This window comes from Cebidichthys violaceus, unplaced genomic scaffold, assembly GCF_023349555.1.
Source record: "Cebidichthys violaceus isolate CVI_PGR_0920_01 unplaced genomic scaffold, fCebVio1.0.p SCAF_19, whole genome shotgun sequence".
In the NCBI taxonomy this organism is placed as follows: domain Eukaryota; kingdom Metazoa; phylum Chordata; class Actinopteri; order Perciformes; family Stichaeidae; genus Cebidichthys; species Cebidichthys violaceus.
The window spans coordinates 8,304,235-8,319,647 of NW_027176361.1; the positions used below are offsets into that span (position 1 = coordinate 8,304,235).

At 41.9% G+C, this 15,413-nt stretch overlaps 1 protein-coding gene across 1 annotated transcript in view; it reads right to left on the minus strand.

The window, feature by feature from the left end:
* LOC137874831 (pyruvate carboxylase, mitochondrial-like) overlaps positions 1-15,413 on the minus strand; it is a 63,731-nt gene that overhangs the window by 30,845 nt on the left and 17,473 nt on the right. Inside the window, exons 5-8 of the mRNA XM_068713800.1 lie at positions 12,269-12,425; positions 9,158-9,398; positions 6,605-6,772; positions 5,986-6,067 (exon numbers count right to left, since the gene is read on the minus strand). Of these exons, the coding sequence (XP_068569901.1) occupies positions 5,986-6,067; positions 6,605-6,772; positions 9,158-9,398; positions 12,269-12,425 (648 nt within the window). The remainder of the gene's footprint in view (positions 1-5,985; positions 6,068-6,604; positions 6,773-9,157; positions 9,399-12,268; positions 12,426-15,413) is intronic.

Consider the following 15,413-nt stretch of genomic DNA (forward strand, 5'->3'; position numbering starts at 1 on the left):
AATGTAACGTGACGCAGTACACATTCTGCCAGATATGGTAATCAGGAAAACGCATCAACTTGGCAGAGTGAAGCCAGGGGGCAGATTGTCATTGTTTTTTTAAGGAGGATTTAACTAGATTTACAGATTTTCATCATAGTGTAAAATGTGGAAATTCTTCAGAAAATGGAACTCTACCCTGGCATAAAAATTATTCACAATCATTAAAGGAATAGTCAGACATTGTGGGGTCCTTTATGCTAAGCTAACTGGCTCCTCGCTCCAGCTTCATACTGATCAGACAGATATTAGACTAGGTATTGATCTTCTCAACTAAGGCACAACTGGAAGACAAAAAGGCAAAGTAACTATTCCTTTAATGCTCTTTTTAACATGTTAACTGGGAAATGCAACGTTTTCTCAAGCTAAAAGACGGTACTTAAAAGCATATCACAGAGCAACATCTGTATCAGTGGTGGAAAGTTACTTATGTTTACTCAATTACTGTACAGGTTTGAAGTACTTCTATTTTAATCAAGTACATCTATTTGATGCTACTTTTTACTTCTACTTTCTCATAACAGCAATGTCAAGTTGAGGCCCGTCGTCATATTTCAGATATCTGCATGTTGTTAGCGGTTTCACTAGAGAGACATTTCACCACCACATATCTCGGTGATGCATTGCCCCACAGCGCACAGCAATAACAGCTGTGACTGTAATTAGACTATGAGGTATTACCTTAAGTAAGGAATACCTTTTTAGATTAAAAAACAACGTTGCAATTATATTAATTTATAATGTTCAGTCACAGGGCCATTTTTCTGCAGTACATGCTGATGTACCTTTACTTAGGTAACATCTTGAATGCAGGACTTGTTCTTGTAACTTAGATCGTCGTATCGATTAAGCTTATGTGACATATTCCATATTTGTCCTGTCTGCTACCATAGACTCAGTGTTTACAATTCTAAAGCATTCCACATAGATTTCAGAAGTGGCAGACAAAAAACTGAGTGGGTGGCAGAAATGTTCAGTGACCTGCCACAGTGGCAGGTGAGGAAAAAAACTTTATTTCAGATCCTGCTTGTTAATGTATTCTTGAGTGCGGTTTGAAACCCGGGCCTTTTGGTGCAGAGGCAGCTGACCTACAGCATCTGGCTGAAAAGACGTCCACAAGCAAAAGGCAAAAAAGCAGAAAGAGAAGTTGAATCAACAGACTTCAATTATCAAGAAAGTGTTTTGGCGAGGATGGATGGCAAGAGCATCTTTCTCAACCAGCCGGAAAACTCAACATAATTAAGCGAGCGCTACAATATTGTGTTTTATCTTCATCATTTTCTGATATTGAGATGATCTAACTTGCTTTCTAGGATGAAAAGGTTTATTCTACCCTGTATTCTATAAATATGAAGTACAGCTACAAACGCTGCGGATTTTGACATTTGCTAAATCACACTGGAGGTAAATACAGCATTGTTTTTACTGGACTGCTGGTTACATCAATCACTACACCACTCTACCATGTGTGTGTATATATATATATATATATATATATATATATATATATATATATATATATATATATCATAGACACGCAGGTACACTAGCACATGCAGACACATACGTCATTCAGATGGCTGCTTGGCGGTGACAAAGTGCCATCGATATACAACCCATTAGCAGCACAAACTCTTTACTGCAGAACATAAACAGACAGAGACGCACACATATTTACCCTCGTAAGCTTCGTACGTGCATTCTGTACACCGACACAGCTGCACACAGTTGTAGAAAGACACACACACACACACACACACACACACACACACACACACACACACACACACACACACACACACACACACACACACACACACACACACACACACACACACACAGTTTGCTGAGACGATGAGAGCTAACCAAGATGAATAGATGAAGACAGATGAGCATGGGAGGATTCAGGGAGAAAAGACGGGAAAATTGAACGCTGACAGATGAAGAAAGAGAGAGATGAGGGAGGGGAACAAGGAGCTTAATGCCTTGGCTCGCCTGCTCCGCCGTCTAGGGTCAGTGCTTGGCGCTTACGAATCGTAATATCTATGCTTTGTGTGGTGTGAGTACAGCCCTCTGTGTGCCTGATGACCGCTGCATCTTAGACTGCTACATTGTTGTGGCAGCTCAACATTCCACATCAATTAAATCCATGCATGATGCAGTAAATGCCGTCTCAAATAAACACGAGGACCAATTAAACGTGTGTCATCATTCACCGGCATGAGTGTTCTTGAATATGTATGGCTTTTTAAATTAAATGGACGGGTGTGTGCACGCAACACCGTGCCTGACTGAATAAATAAAGTGACAGCTTAAAGACAAATGGCTTAACGGGAGAAGAGCTGTTTCTTCGGGACAAAGGGGTATTGTGGGAGACGACGAGGGAGTGGAAGGGAAAGAGCAAAGAGTGAGGGAGTTTGAGGGAGTGAAATAGGCATGTAAAGTGCTGTTAATTGCTTTGTCAACGAGTGAGAGCGAGGGAAGGAGGAGGAGGCTGGAGAGACAATGTGAGAGAAGCGGGGGTGATAGGAAAAGGCCGAGCAAACTGCACAGCACTGATTACTGCTTTGTAACAGAGATGGGAGAAAGTGGGGAGGGGGTGAGGGAAAGCAGTAAACAGACTAAGGTCAGACTAAGGAAGGTATGGAAGTATCCAAGTGCTCTGCTTGATTGCAGAAGTAGTGCAATAGGCAGATGGAGGGGGGAGGGGGAAGGGGGGAGCAAAAAGAGAGGCAGAGATGAAAGGAACAAACGAGCAAAAAAGTTACAGGTGGAAAAGAATTTGGAGTTTGTTTGCACGTGTATGCATAATACATGTACCAAGGTCACATCAGGACACACTATAAGTATGCACACATGTGTGAGTGTAAGTGTGTGTGAGTGTGTGTGTGAGTGTGTGGGAGACATCCTCCCGATTTCAGTCTCAAGTGAGTTAAATTGAAATGCCATGAATAAACTGACAAACTTGAAAACCTCTCGCTCTTGAGTAATGACCTTGTCTTTCTCTTCCTCTCTGCTGGGTTTTTTTTTTCTCTGGGAACTGTATGCACACAAATTGATATTCCGTCACTAACTTGGACAGTGTTTAAATGATGGGAGAGTTCCGCTTCACAGTCATTTTATAAATGGTCCAGAACAATATTTGCCAGCTTCGAGAGAACGGACGTGAACCTGCTGCGTCCACCTGTGGGTTGAATGTGAAGACGTGAAGAGAGCAGCAGTGCAGTAGTTTTCCTTTCATAACACAGCTCACACATCATACCCAAAACACAACATGTCTTTTTGGCTTTCTTGTTGTGTTGCTTTGTGGCCTATTACAGAATTGTCTTGCTCTTCCTTGACACATTTCCCCCCCCCGTATGATTGTTTCTGCAGCAGTATTTAGCACTGAGCCTCGAAAAGAAAACAATTCACTTTGAAGGACACCCTGAGAGACCATCAACACTGATGTTTACTGTCATCCTCTGCTTTTTCAACACCACTGTAGCTGCACTGCAAATACAAATGTGACATCTTGTTGTCTTTCTGGCCACTCATCCACGGATATTAGGCGCTCACAACTAAACTGACCCAGAAATACAAGGAGCATTGGCTTTTTTTTTTAAAAGAGAAACACCTGCTGAAAATCTTGTTTTTGTTGTTTGACCAGTGGATTAACTGCACACCTCCTGATACAGATGCACCCTTTAGCGTATGGATGAGATGCACCAGGCTCCCAAATAACTCCAACGTAAACAATCTGCATCAGCATTAGACCTTCAGAGCAACTAACGTAGTGTAAAGATTGAGGTCTGCGTAGGGCGGGTGGGAGCGGAAGCTAGTAAAGCGAAGCTAGGGAAGTGAAACCAAGTCAACATTGATTCATTTTACCTTACTTCTGTTACGTAAGCTATGTACTTAACTAGCGCCAGTTACGTAACAAGCGTTCTTAATTACATAACAAATATTTTAACCACAATCGTATCCTCAGCCTTTAACTGTTGTTACATAAACCTAACTGAGTAGTTTGTCGTATAAGAATTAATTAAGGACACCAACATTGGAAGTTTATTTTGAAATGTAACGAGTTAAAACTGACACTAGAGGGGTGCGTAGGGCGTCGTAGTTTGAAGCGTAGGGCCACTATGTTGGATGTGAGAATGTGTTGCTGCAGTGATGTAGAATTGTCAGGACACTATGACATTACTGTTGGGTGTGGTTACAGGTGGTGCAACAGCAGACACCTCTGACCCAATTTCATCACATCAGTCTGGATTTAAACTGTTTCAATATTCAGAGGTGGAATTTTCCTCAAAGACGATCATAAAGTTGCTATGTGTAAGCTTGCTGACACAGCACAACAAAAGCATGATCACTTTGAAAGCGGTTGGATGACGACGGACACCAATTTTCCCCATTTTACTACGGGACCAGCAGAAAGCACTCCAGACTGTGTGACGTGGTTTCTATGAGAACGCATGAATAAACATGCGGAGGGTGTAAAGAGAATGTGGGAATGAGTTTCCCATAATTATTTTACCATGGGACACAACCAATCATTGATAGGCTTTAGTGAGGGGTTTTCTCTAAAGACCACATGATAATCAAAAACCGAGCTGATGGAAAATAATGTCTGTCTGATGCCCAGAGGCAGCGACCTGTCTGAACACAAGGAGGACTTGGCATACATCTGCATTTAGATGGTGATAAACAGCTTATAATACAAATAGTGTCCTGCACTACAGCAGTAGACTGTGCATTAGCTGTGTGGTTTGAATATAGCCTGTACACAATTAGCAGGTTGCTATTCCTGAGTAATGGAAATGAGCTATCAGATCTATTTAGTAGAGCCGAGTCGGTTTTCCCAAAAGCATTACTCTACATAACTGTGTAGCAAACCACACATCAGTTTTAATTCCTTTAGCCTGTTTCACGTTCCTTTAATTTCAAATTTTTCATCTTGCTGCTTTAATATATTTCGCACCCATTGCTGTGGGAGGCAGAGGTCGCTGAGCCCGGGCGGCTATCAGAGGTGGGAGAGACAGTTCGTGAAAATTACATTGAGCAGAACACACTAGACCACAGCAAACCCAAAGGAGGATGAACATATTATAAACCCATCTCCCACTTATCTGTCGACCTCCTGAGAAGGTAGAATAAAGCTGTGGAGGGCCAGAGTGTGAATGAAAGATCTCCGATAGAAGCTGGCAGAACGTGGGTTAGCGAAGCAGATGAATAATCAACAACCATGTCAAGGATGTCTTGGGAAAAGCCCTTAAAATGCTCCAGGAAGAACATTAGTCAAGATGTTTTTAAGCACGCTATGATGGATATAAGACCACATTATTCATGGCTACAACCAATGTTTTTATTTTTATGTTTTGTTTAACAGAGCATCAGGTTTTATTGACCGCGCCAGCCTCTTTTTTTTTTTTTTAAGTCTGTCTCCTTTCAGTTTCCATCTTCCTCTCATAATTGGCTGTGTACATTATCACTGAGCAGAAAACGCCGGGCTTTCTGACTGAGAGCCATAATTAGTGATGCGCTCTGTCATTTATTGATTCGATGATTGATTTCTTTCCCTCTCATGTAAAGCAGGAGCGCCTCGGAGAGACACTAAGAACTCGTCTCCGAGCGAAACGTGTGATCTAAGAGACGTTGTGTCTCATTAACAGTTAGACACTGCAATGAAAGCACCGTGTGGTGTTGTTCCAATTGATACACTTACATATTGATTCTTCCTTTACGTTCACAGAGGATATATGAAAGCGTTTATTCCAACAAGCATTTCTAATCTGCTCTTTACAATTGATTTTACTAAAATAAACTGAGATGAGAGAAACAACATTTCATAGTGTTCCTATGCCCCTTAAGTACCAAATGTATACAAGACAACTCCTCTATAGGACCTTGTAATACGTCTGTTGTCACTGTTGATGCTGACAGGTTGGTGAACACGGTGCTTACCGGTGTCAAGCTTGGTCCCCTTGGTGCAGGCCACCATGGCTCCCATGCTGGGCTGAGAGGTCATCCCGGCCATCGAGTCGACCTAGAGAGTGATACTCAACATGAACACTGTTTGACTAAGAGCCTTGATCGTTGTAAAAGTGTGTGATGTGGGTCCACAGCTTGGTGGATCAATGTTATATACATGGTCGATGATGATTAATGGGAAGAATGCATGGAAACATCAATTCCCCATCAAAAGGGACAGGGCTTTTACCCCCAAAAACCTTTAGTTCTTGGATATCTTCCTTTAATGGTAATTATATATTTAAGCATACGCGTTTTATTACTTGACAGAGTAAAAAGACAACGAATGGGGCGGATACACAAATATGTTTTTTAGTGTCTGATTCACGCTGTTGTTCCTTTCATACAATGCTGTAAAGAAATGAACAGCAGAATGGCTCAAAACCACAAATAGCAGCCAATTGTTTTAATGTAACTCCCAAAGCCAGCAGCATGCGTCAGTGAACGCAGCAAGAGAATTGTTCCTGGCTTCAACCGTCTTTGTTTCACTACATTTCACAACACAAACCGCAGCAACCGGTAGAAAATGTCTGCGTTTGTGATGAGTACTCACCGCCACATCCACTACGTCAGCTCCCGCCTCGGCACAAGCCAGCATGGCGGCTACACCAGCTCCAGCTGTGTCGTGTGTGTGCACATGGATGGGTACATCCGGGAAACGGTCCCTCAGAGAGCCGATCAGAAGCCTGCTGGCCTGTGGCTTCAGCAGGCCGGCCATATCCTGGTAACAGAGAGAGATCGAGGGGGTAAGAGGATTGAAGGAAAAATGAAATGGGACGTTTGACTGACATTTGACATGATTAGATATCCCAAAATATGACACATTTATAGGTTACCAGGTATTTTGTCTTTCACACCATTTAAACACTGCTCAAACATGTTTGCTTGGAATCCCTGACAGGGTATAAATTAACCCAGGAGTAGACAGATGTCTTAATCCTGTTTTAAGTGGCTTTTTCTGTAACAAATCTACATTTTGGATATGGAGTCCTGGACTTAGTTGAACAAGATTGATTTCAACCACCTGTCTTAGTCTGCATTAGTGGGAGAGCGCGCACACAGCACAAGCCTGAGGCTTCTCATGAAAGCTGGAACTGAACACAGAGTGCCCATAATTTGGTGGAAACAGATGAGTAAAAACAGCCCAAAAAAAATGGAAGCAGAAAGGAACATGTTCACAAACACAACACCAAAATCATTTAATGAGAAGTCGTAAAGGACGACTTGCTGTTGAAACTCTCCAAATAATCATTGTGTCTTTGCTGATAAAAAGCATACATCTGAAGATAAAACTGCCACCTTTTGGTTTTAATTGAAGCCGTTTAGTACGTTTAATCAATTCTACAAAAATGCTACTAAAAACTACCTAATATGTACTGGGAAATGATAACGTAGAACAAAATAATGACACGAGTGGAGGTTTTAAAGAGAAACACTTGTTTGAGGATGATTATAAAAATAAAAGCTTAAATGATATTAACAGAAAATTCAGAGCTTAGATGTTTAGTTGCGCTCCCTCTGGTGATCATTGCACTCCATGAAGTTATAATTCATGCTCATTTCCTCTTTTAAATGTTAACCTCATTAGCTGTGCAGGCCTTTTATGAGATTGCCACTGCTGTGTGTGATGGTTCACACTGCAGTAGAGCGGGAGTTTATCATTTCACGTCTGAAAATATTCTGCCACGCATGAATAAAGAAATTAATTCAATGTGAGTATTATCAGTCTATTCATTTAGATAAGAGGCTCAAGCATACACGTTATTTCAATGGGAGCAAGGCGCAAAAACTTTAGCGGTGTTCATCCAATGAGCAATGCCAGGTCTGAACTTATTCAATCTGAATCTCTACTGGAGACCTGTGAGAATAAAAAGGGCAACACTGAGCCATTCAAACCTCTGCTGGCCATGCCAAATGGAACAAGGTGATAGTGTCCATATGTTCTTTAATTGTCCTAGCGTAGCCTATTGGCAGGGTGTCAAGGAAAAAATGGCTTGCATATTGGTGCTGGTCTTACCACTGCCCTATGCTTCTTGAATAGCCTAAAAGGACATGAGAGAACAGGTGGGAAGAAAGCTTAAAGGTTGCTCTCACCTCAGCTAAGAGGGTCACAGTGAGGCACTCGACATGGGGGAACGACCAGACCTACTCTGAGTGGTTCACAGCCCTATCAGAAACTGCCTGTTATGAAGGACCATAACCGGAGTAATGGAAAAAATGGACACGTATACAGAAGTCTGGGACGTATTTCTAACATGGATCAGGGAAAGTGTTTTATATACAGAGTATAGAGGTAAAAATTAAACACCAAAGTATGGTTTACATTTTGTACTGCCTTGTCATTTCATGTGCATTCATCTTCAAGTGTTGATTGTAAAAAGAAATGTTATATATATATATATATATATATATAAATAAAGAAAATAATAATTTAATATATGAATAACCTTTCCCTCCTTGTTCAAGAGTTAAAACCTGAGGGGTTTTTATTAATTAAAAAGCTTACCAAAATGCATTTATGTGCTTTGTGTTAAAGGGATTTTCTTCATGATACATTGGTGAAGTTGATTATTAGAACGCCAGTAGCTGAATGTCAGCTAACATTTTATTAGTAGCAGCACCAAAAGTGACAATTGAAACGTAAACAGAACAAGTAGTAATGGTAGTTGTTGCAGTACAAGTAGCCACACACTGCAGCTCGCTTACATGATTAAATAACCGTAATCGCATCAGGAATTTCATTAGTCAATTTAAATGTCTTACCTGCCAATGCCGTTTCACTTTAGATTAAACCAACCGCAAACAAGTAAGTGTATGTGTGCTACATTAGAGTGTACACAGCCAAAACGTCTGTTAGTGCAGGCCCTGATTGTGATGACATACATGTGTAGAAGACTGCGTATAGAAGCCTGAGTGAAAAAACAACAAAAAACACTTGCAAAGCTCGCTTCCAGCTGGTTGTATGTTATTCAGGTGGCAGATGGGCAGGGATTTCAGAAGCAAACAATAAGTGCCAGACTCTTTAGATTATCACAGGGAAGGAAAACATTTTTTTTTTTCTCAGAGCACACTCTAAAAACACTAGCTCCCATCTCTACTTCCTAACCTTGATACAGAGGATGTGGGTTCCGGCTTTGACAAGCTCGTCTGCCAGGTTCACGTAGTAGTCCAGAGAGTACTTCTGCCTCATTGGGTCGGAGACGTCGCCTGTGTACGAGATGGCGGCCTCCACTACGCCACCTGCTGCTCCGGCAGCCTCCATGCCCAGCAGCATGTTCGGCAGGTAGTTCAGGGAATCGAACACGCGGAAGATGTCCATGCCGTTCTCCTTGGCCACCTCGCAGAACCTAGAGGAGGGGTGGAAGGAGGGCAAAAACGATGTGAGCCAAAAGTCCAAACAGTCGTGTACATAAAATCCACCCTCAAATCAGAGTCAGAAATAGAATAGGTTTGTGAGACTGCTGAGACTTACTGTTCACGCCATCTCTCACACATATAATGAGTTTGTCTCCATGCACAGTGTATCTCAGATAATAGTGCATATCCGGGGTTGGGATAAGCTGTTTATATCCACCTCCATATCGCTGTACCTGCGTTAATACAACATCCTCGCTATTTCCATGAAAAGTGAGCTAACACAGCCTGCAGGAGCCCACAATGACTGGAGATGAATGTATACCCGCCTCATTATCCAAGCTGCTAGTGGTAAATCCCTCCTATTATTGCCTCGGTATCTTAATCAGGTTTTTCATAACTGGGGCGAGTGCTTACTGTAGCTGTGTTACTGTGAATACAGTATTTACCCACACACAGAGCTTTTGTTTTGGCAAATAAACAGACACACTTAATGTTGTGCCACGGGAGGATTACCAGTCCAACGTCTGCGTGTCCGGTATTTATTTAGCGCTACAATGCGAGTGCTCTCTAATGGACGCTGTCTGGCACCAAATCAGAAACACTGTACTGCCCTACATATCTGAGTCAGAGCTGATGCAATCATTATGTGAATCATGTTTATCAGAAAGTTGTTTTTCCGTCAAATTAAGTGACAAGAAGATCTAGTTAGCGATCGACCAGCCGTTTTAGACATTATAAAATTGTACATCCCCCTTGCTGCAGAGTATACTGCACTGTGACCCTGTGGCATGCACTTTAAAGCAATAAAAATAAATGAAATTACACTTTGATTTGATTTACTTAATGAAGACACTTGGGCCACTTGGCAGCGGGGTTGTTGCTGCACTGAAAACGTCGAGGGTGAGAGAGTGACGGAAAGAAGGGAGGAGGGAGAGAGAGCTGGGCCAGCAGATCAAAGCCATTAATCACAATCATGTGCGCATCTTCGATGGCGCTCCCCCTACGGGACACTGAGAGTGAGGCGGGGTGGAGAGGGAGATGAAGAGCAGTCGGGATGGAGAGAGGGAGTTAAAAAGAGGGGAGGAAGTGTGTAATGCGGAGAGATGAATGGAGGCATAAAAAGGGAGTTATAAGAGTGGGGATAAATAATGACTATATGATAGGAGAGGGGGAGCAACAAAATAGGGAGGATAGGGGAGGTCTGTGTGCGTGTGTGTGATTCAATGGGAAAGAGGGAGAAGGGGACAGCTGCATTAGTCATAAAGCCACTCCTAATTTATCTGAGGTGGGGGGAATTGAACTGTGCACGTGTGTGTGTGTGTGTCCGTGGCACTGCATGCAGGTGTGTTTGTGTGCTTCCGTATACACGAGTCATCCACATCATCGAGGTAACTTGTGAATTCATTTGGAAAAGGCGTGTGCATGCATGTGTGTAGGCAGAGGGGTATTTATGGCCCTAAAGTCATTTCTAGTGCACATCTGTATCAATGATGTGTGTACGTGTGTGTGTGTGTGTGTGTGTGTGTGTGTGTGTGTGTGTGTGTGTGTGTGTGTGTGTGTGTGTACGCGAAATGTGTGGAACTCACCAAGCATGGTAAGAGGCGACAGGAAAACGTCCACCAAATTGACCTGCCTAAATGTGTGTGTGTGTGTGTGTGTGTGTGTGTGTGTGTGTCACTTGTGTGGTCTGTGGGTAGCTGCTGTTCAGAACATCCATTTAGAAATAAAGACAAAGCAGCCGTGTGAGCTTCATGCGTCGTATAAATAGAGACCGATTGTTAGAATAGCTGGAATGAAAGGTGAGGGGGAAATAAGTATTTCATTTACAAGAGTGAAAATCAGGATTGATTGATTGAAGTATCCTACACCACATGGGGTAGAGAGGGTTGTCTGGCATTTTCCTATATGTGTATATATATATATGACAACTTTAATAAATGTCTTTCTTCACATGGTGTCCAGCACATATGGACTTTCATCACATCACTAGACAACAATCACTTTTATGATCATGTAACCAATAATGATGTACACATCCAGCTTTTGAAATGCATTTTGCCAAATCACCTCATCAAAACAACAATTCCACATATTACCTTCAGAGGACAGTTATAGTGAGGAACCAATATCTACATTATTGACATCAGGAGCTTCATCAAATGTCATGTTTTTTTTACATTAAATTATTCTATTGTGGTTTTCAAATGAAGCTTTGAATGTCTGTCGTCATATTTCATGACATTATCACCCTAAAACAATGGAGAGAAATATGACTTTGTGTTATTGTGCTTATGTAAATGTAACATATGGTGCTGTTAGGTTACTGCTAGACTGTCAAGGTAATACATGCGGGAGAGTAAACCATTTGCAGAAGCTGCCTTCAAGAAAATGTTATGCAAATTGATGTTTTACAAAAATTCCATAATGTTTTCAACAAAGAGAAAAAAAAAGTTAAATAGGAAAATTACAAACTGATTTAACTGTTTTGCGGTGTTGTTTTAAGTCTCTTGTTTGTTCTTTGAAAAATAGGTTTTGAATCTCAAATGTTCTAGTAAAATAAAGGTTAATTATTATTAATAATAAATGATGAAGTTGACTGTCTTCTACATACTAAACAGTACACTCAGCGTACATAGTATTCAACGCATGCATAGACAATCCAGATTAACCTATTGTGTGCATCGACCTATATCCACAGCCCTACTCTGTGTCTGTCAGCGTGTTCATTTCTGTAGCATTATTGGAGATAATGCAGGGATTTGGAAGCAAATACAAAAGAATGTGTACATATTCACGATAAGACTCTTGGTGTTATGCCTGACAGCCCCTTAATAAACATGTGCGCTTACGAGTGACTCACTTAAAGACGGCGTTGTCAGGGTAGTTGGTGTAGCCCACAGCGTTGGCCCCACGCAGCAACATCTGGAAAGGAACGTTTGGTACCAAAGCTCTCAGCTCCTGGAGTCTCTTCCATGGACACTCTGACAGGAAGCGCATGGCCACATCAAAGGTAGCACCTACACACACACACACACACACACACACACACACACACAGGTAGCAGTATATTATTAGCTGTCATCTGAAGTCTCATCTGTCTTCTGAACTTTGATCTAAATGTTAGACTCATCGCGTTACCCACAAACACACACAGAGAGAGACGGCACACATAATGCACACTAATGGGCGCTCAGATGAAATGTCTGATGACACTTGCACATTCATTGTTCATTCTAGCACTTTCATCATTTCATTTTAAAGTCACTATAAAATCTAAGAAATCTTTCAGTGGGAGAGGCGAAAAAAAAACAGATAGCAATCTCTTATTTCCCTTTCTTGGGGGAGTAGATTAGCGAATCTCATACCCGTTTATCATATCAGCCAGAAATATGGAAGCCTCCAGTGGTTTTCTGCTGATCCAACACTGTCATCATTAAATTTCATTTTCTGTGCACTCGTACAGTTGGACACAGAGAGAATACTAAGCGCAATTGCTTGTTCCCTACTCTGGGAGGAGCAGGAATGCCCTGGTGTGGATACCCTCCCCTTAATCAATTATAATCCCCCCGATTCCAGCCTGCGTCAGCATCTTTAAACCACTGATTTGGAGCAGAAGTGACTCCAAGCAATCCTATCTGATGTTAAACATATTAGTATTAATGTATTATAGCATGTGATATATCAAAACGTGATGCTGGACAAGGAATTCCTGGGGGACAGCAGAATTTGCTCTAATAATTTGATAACAGGAATGAGGGACGACAGCTGGCCCCAAATATGGGAACATTAGGCAGGAGCACCGGGCAGATAGGCAGCACACAATCTGTCACGGAGATGAGCTGAAGTAAATCAGGGAGGAAGACGGTAACAAGCCTGTTACGCAATGCCCACAATTGCAATGAATTCAACACCCCGCGTAATGTTTAAAGACAGAAAAGAGGAAAAACAACTTATTTTGGGACTTCTCACCTGGAAAAGGAGCTGCGGGAATATATACGCCTGTAACATCTTCTGTAGGTATGGTCGGTAAGAGTACACTTTATAGAGAATTCAATAATAATAAACACTAAATGCTCTCACATTGACAAACTCTTTACTTCATCCAAATCTCCCCTGGTGGAAAAATAAAGTTCTATAAAACTTCTATCTCTTGAGCCAATAAAGGAAAGCCCATGATAAATAAAAATGATTAATATCTATAATTTAAATCATCTCACACACACACACACACACACGCACACAGCTGTTATCAGCATTTTTGCTTAAGTGTGCAAGTATGGCTCTGATGCATCAGACAGTTTATCTTGTCGGATCAATTTTTATGTCTCTGCGATTCCAGTTAATCGCTCTGGATTGGTTGATTTGCCGTTGCTACCCATGTTGGTCAGGCTTGGCGTGTTTGAACGTCCACTGCCTGTGTCGCACCAGGAAACGGCTCGTCTTCCTTAAAGCATGCAGCTGTGAAACACTGATTACGCAACGGCAGGGCACACACACACCAACATGTGATTAGGAATCTGCCGCATTACCATCAGATACATTTGCCAACTGTGAAATATATGTTAGGAACCATATAGATACACAATGTGACCCAATTACTTTTACTTCCATGGTGTCGGGAGGAACACTATATCAGGAAGGGACTTAATCCTAAAAGGGCTTTCACAGGCCTAATATCTCCAAAGACTCATTCTGCCTCTATAGACGTGGCTGAAACATGTGAAAGCAATTCTGTATTCCATATAAAAATAAAATGATATAGAACATTCTTGCATAGGGGTAACTGTGTTCAACACTCGCAGGGTCATCTCCCTTTGCGATTTACTTCAGGGAAGTGATTCAAGCACAGCAGAGTGTAATGTTCTCTATCTCTGATCACTTTGTACTCAAAGTGTATTATATAGGGACTTCCTATCAAGAGAGGCACGGTAGTTATTCCTCCTATGGCCGTTGAGTGATTTATGAGGAGCTGTTTAAAGGTACAATTACGGGCTGTCCTTGTGGGACAGTGTGTGCTAGAGCTGAACTTTCCCACTGCAGCATCATGGTAGTCCGACTCATGTTTCACAACATAAATCAATACCATGCGAGAGCGTGGCCGTTAGCCGGTGTACGTGGGAACGCCGGGGACCGACTGACGCGTGAATGAAGGACGTTGAACAGCGGGGGGGAGGGAAACAAACGGTCTGTTATTCACACATTACACTGACGTACTGGAAAAGAATACAACATTGTCTTATCAAAGAGGCACTTCTATAATTTCCCTCACGAAGGGCGCTCCTCAAGGGGAGTAGCACTCGTCCTGTGAAAACAGTGTTATAATGCCGTGTGTGGCTGTGGAGGAGCCGTGTGAGAAAATAACACCTGATGGTGTGTCCGATTGGTCCCCACACTCTTCAAAAGGGAAGTAGATAAGAGAGTCGTAAAAGGCAATATATAAAACCAAGCGAAAATAAATACGTAACCCACAAAGAAATGTATTTTGTAAAAATGAACACATGGTTTGGCTTCCTTTAGAGTAGAAGAGCTGCTGTAGAAAAAGATAAGTGATAATACGGATTATGCTGGTGTGTAAGAAAAGCGAACAACAACCAACTGAGCTGAACTTTGTGTTAAAAGGCCGGGTGGCAGACGCATCACTCTGTTTTCTAAACGCTTTGTTGTTCCTGCTTAACAAGTCAAATCAGCATCAACATGTTAACATGCACAGGAAGCACATTATTATACTGATAAGTTGCAGGAGGGATTCAGGGGGATCGCATCCATAACAAGAATGAATTGCGCCTTTAAGTGTTTAGATAATCATGAATGTACTATTCTGTGCTCTCTGACTCATAATCACATCATGCAGGAGCTAACGACAGCTCAAGAGCATCCACTAGCACATCACATCTCTCTTCGCCGATTCCCTCTCTCTCTCTCTCTCTGCAACTTTTCTTAAATGAGAGACAATCTCCTCGGCCCATTACAGAAGCATCGCGTCAGGAGGTGTTTAAACGCCTGAC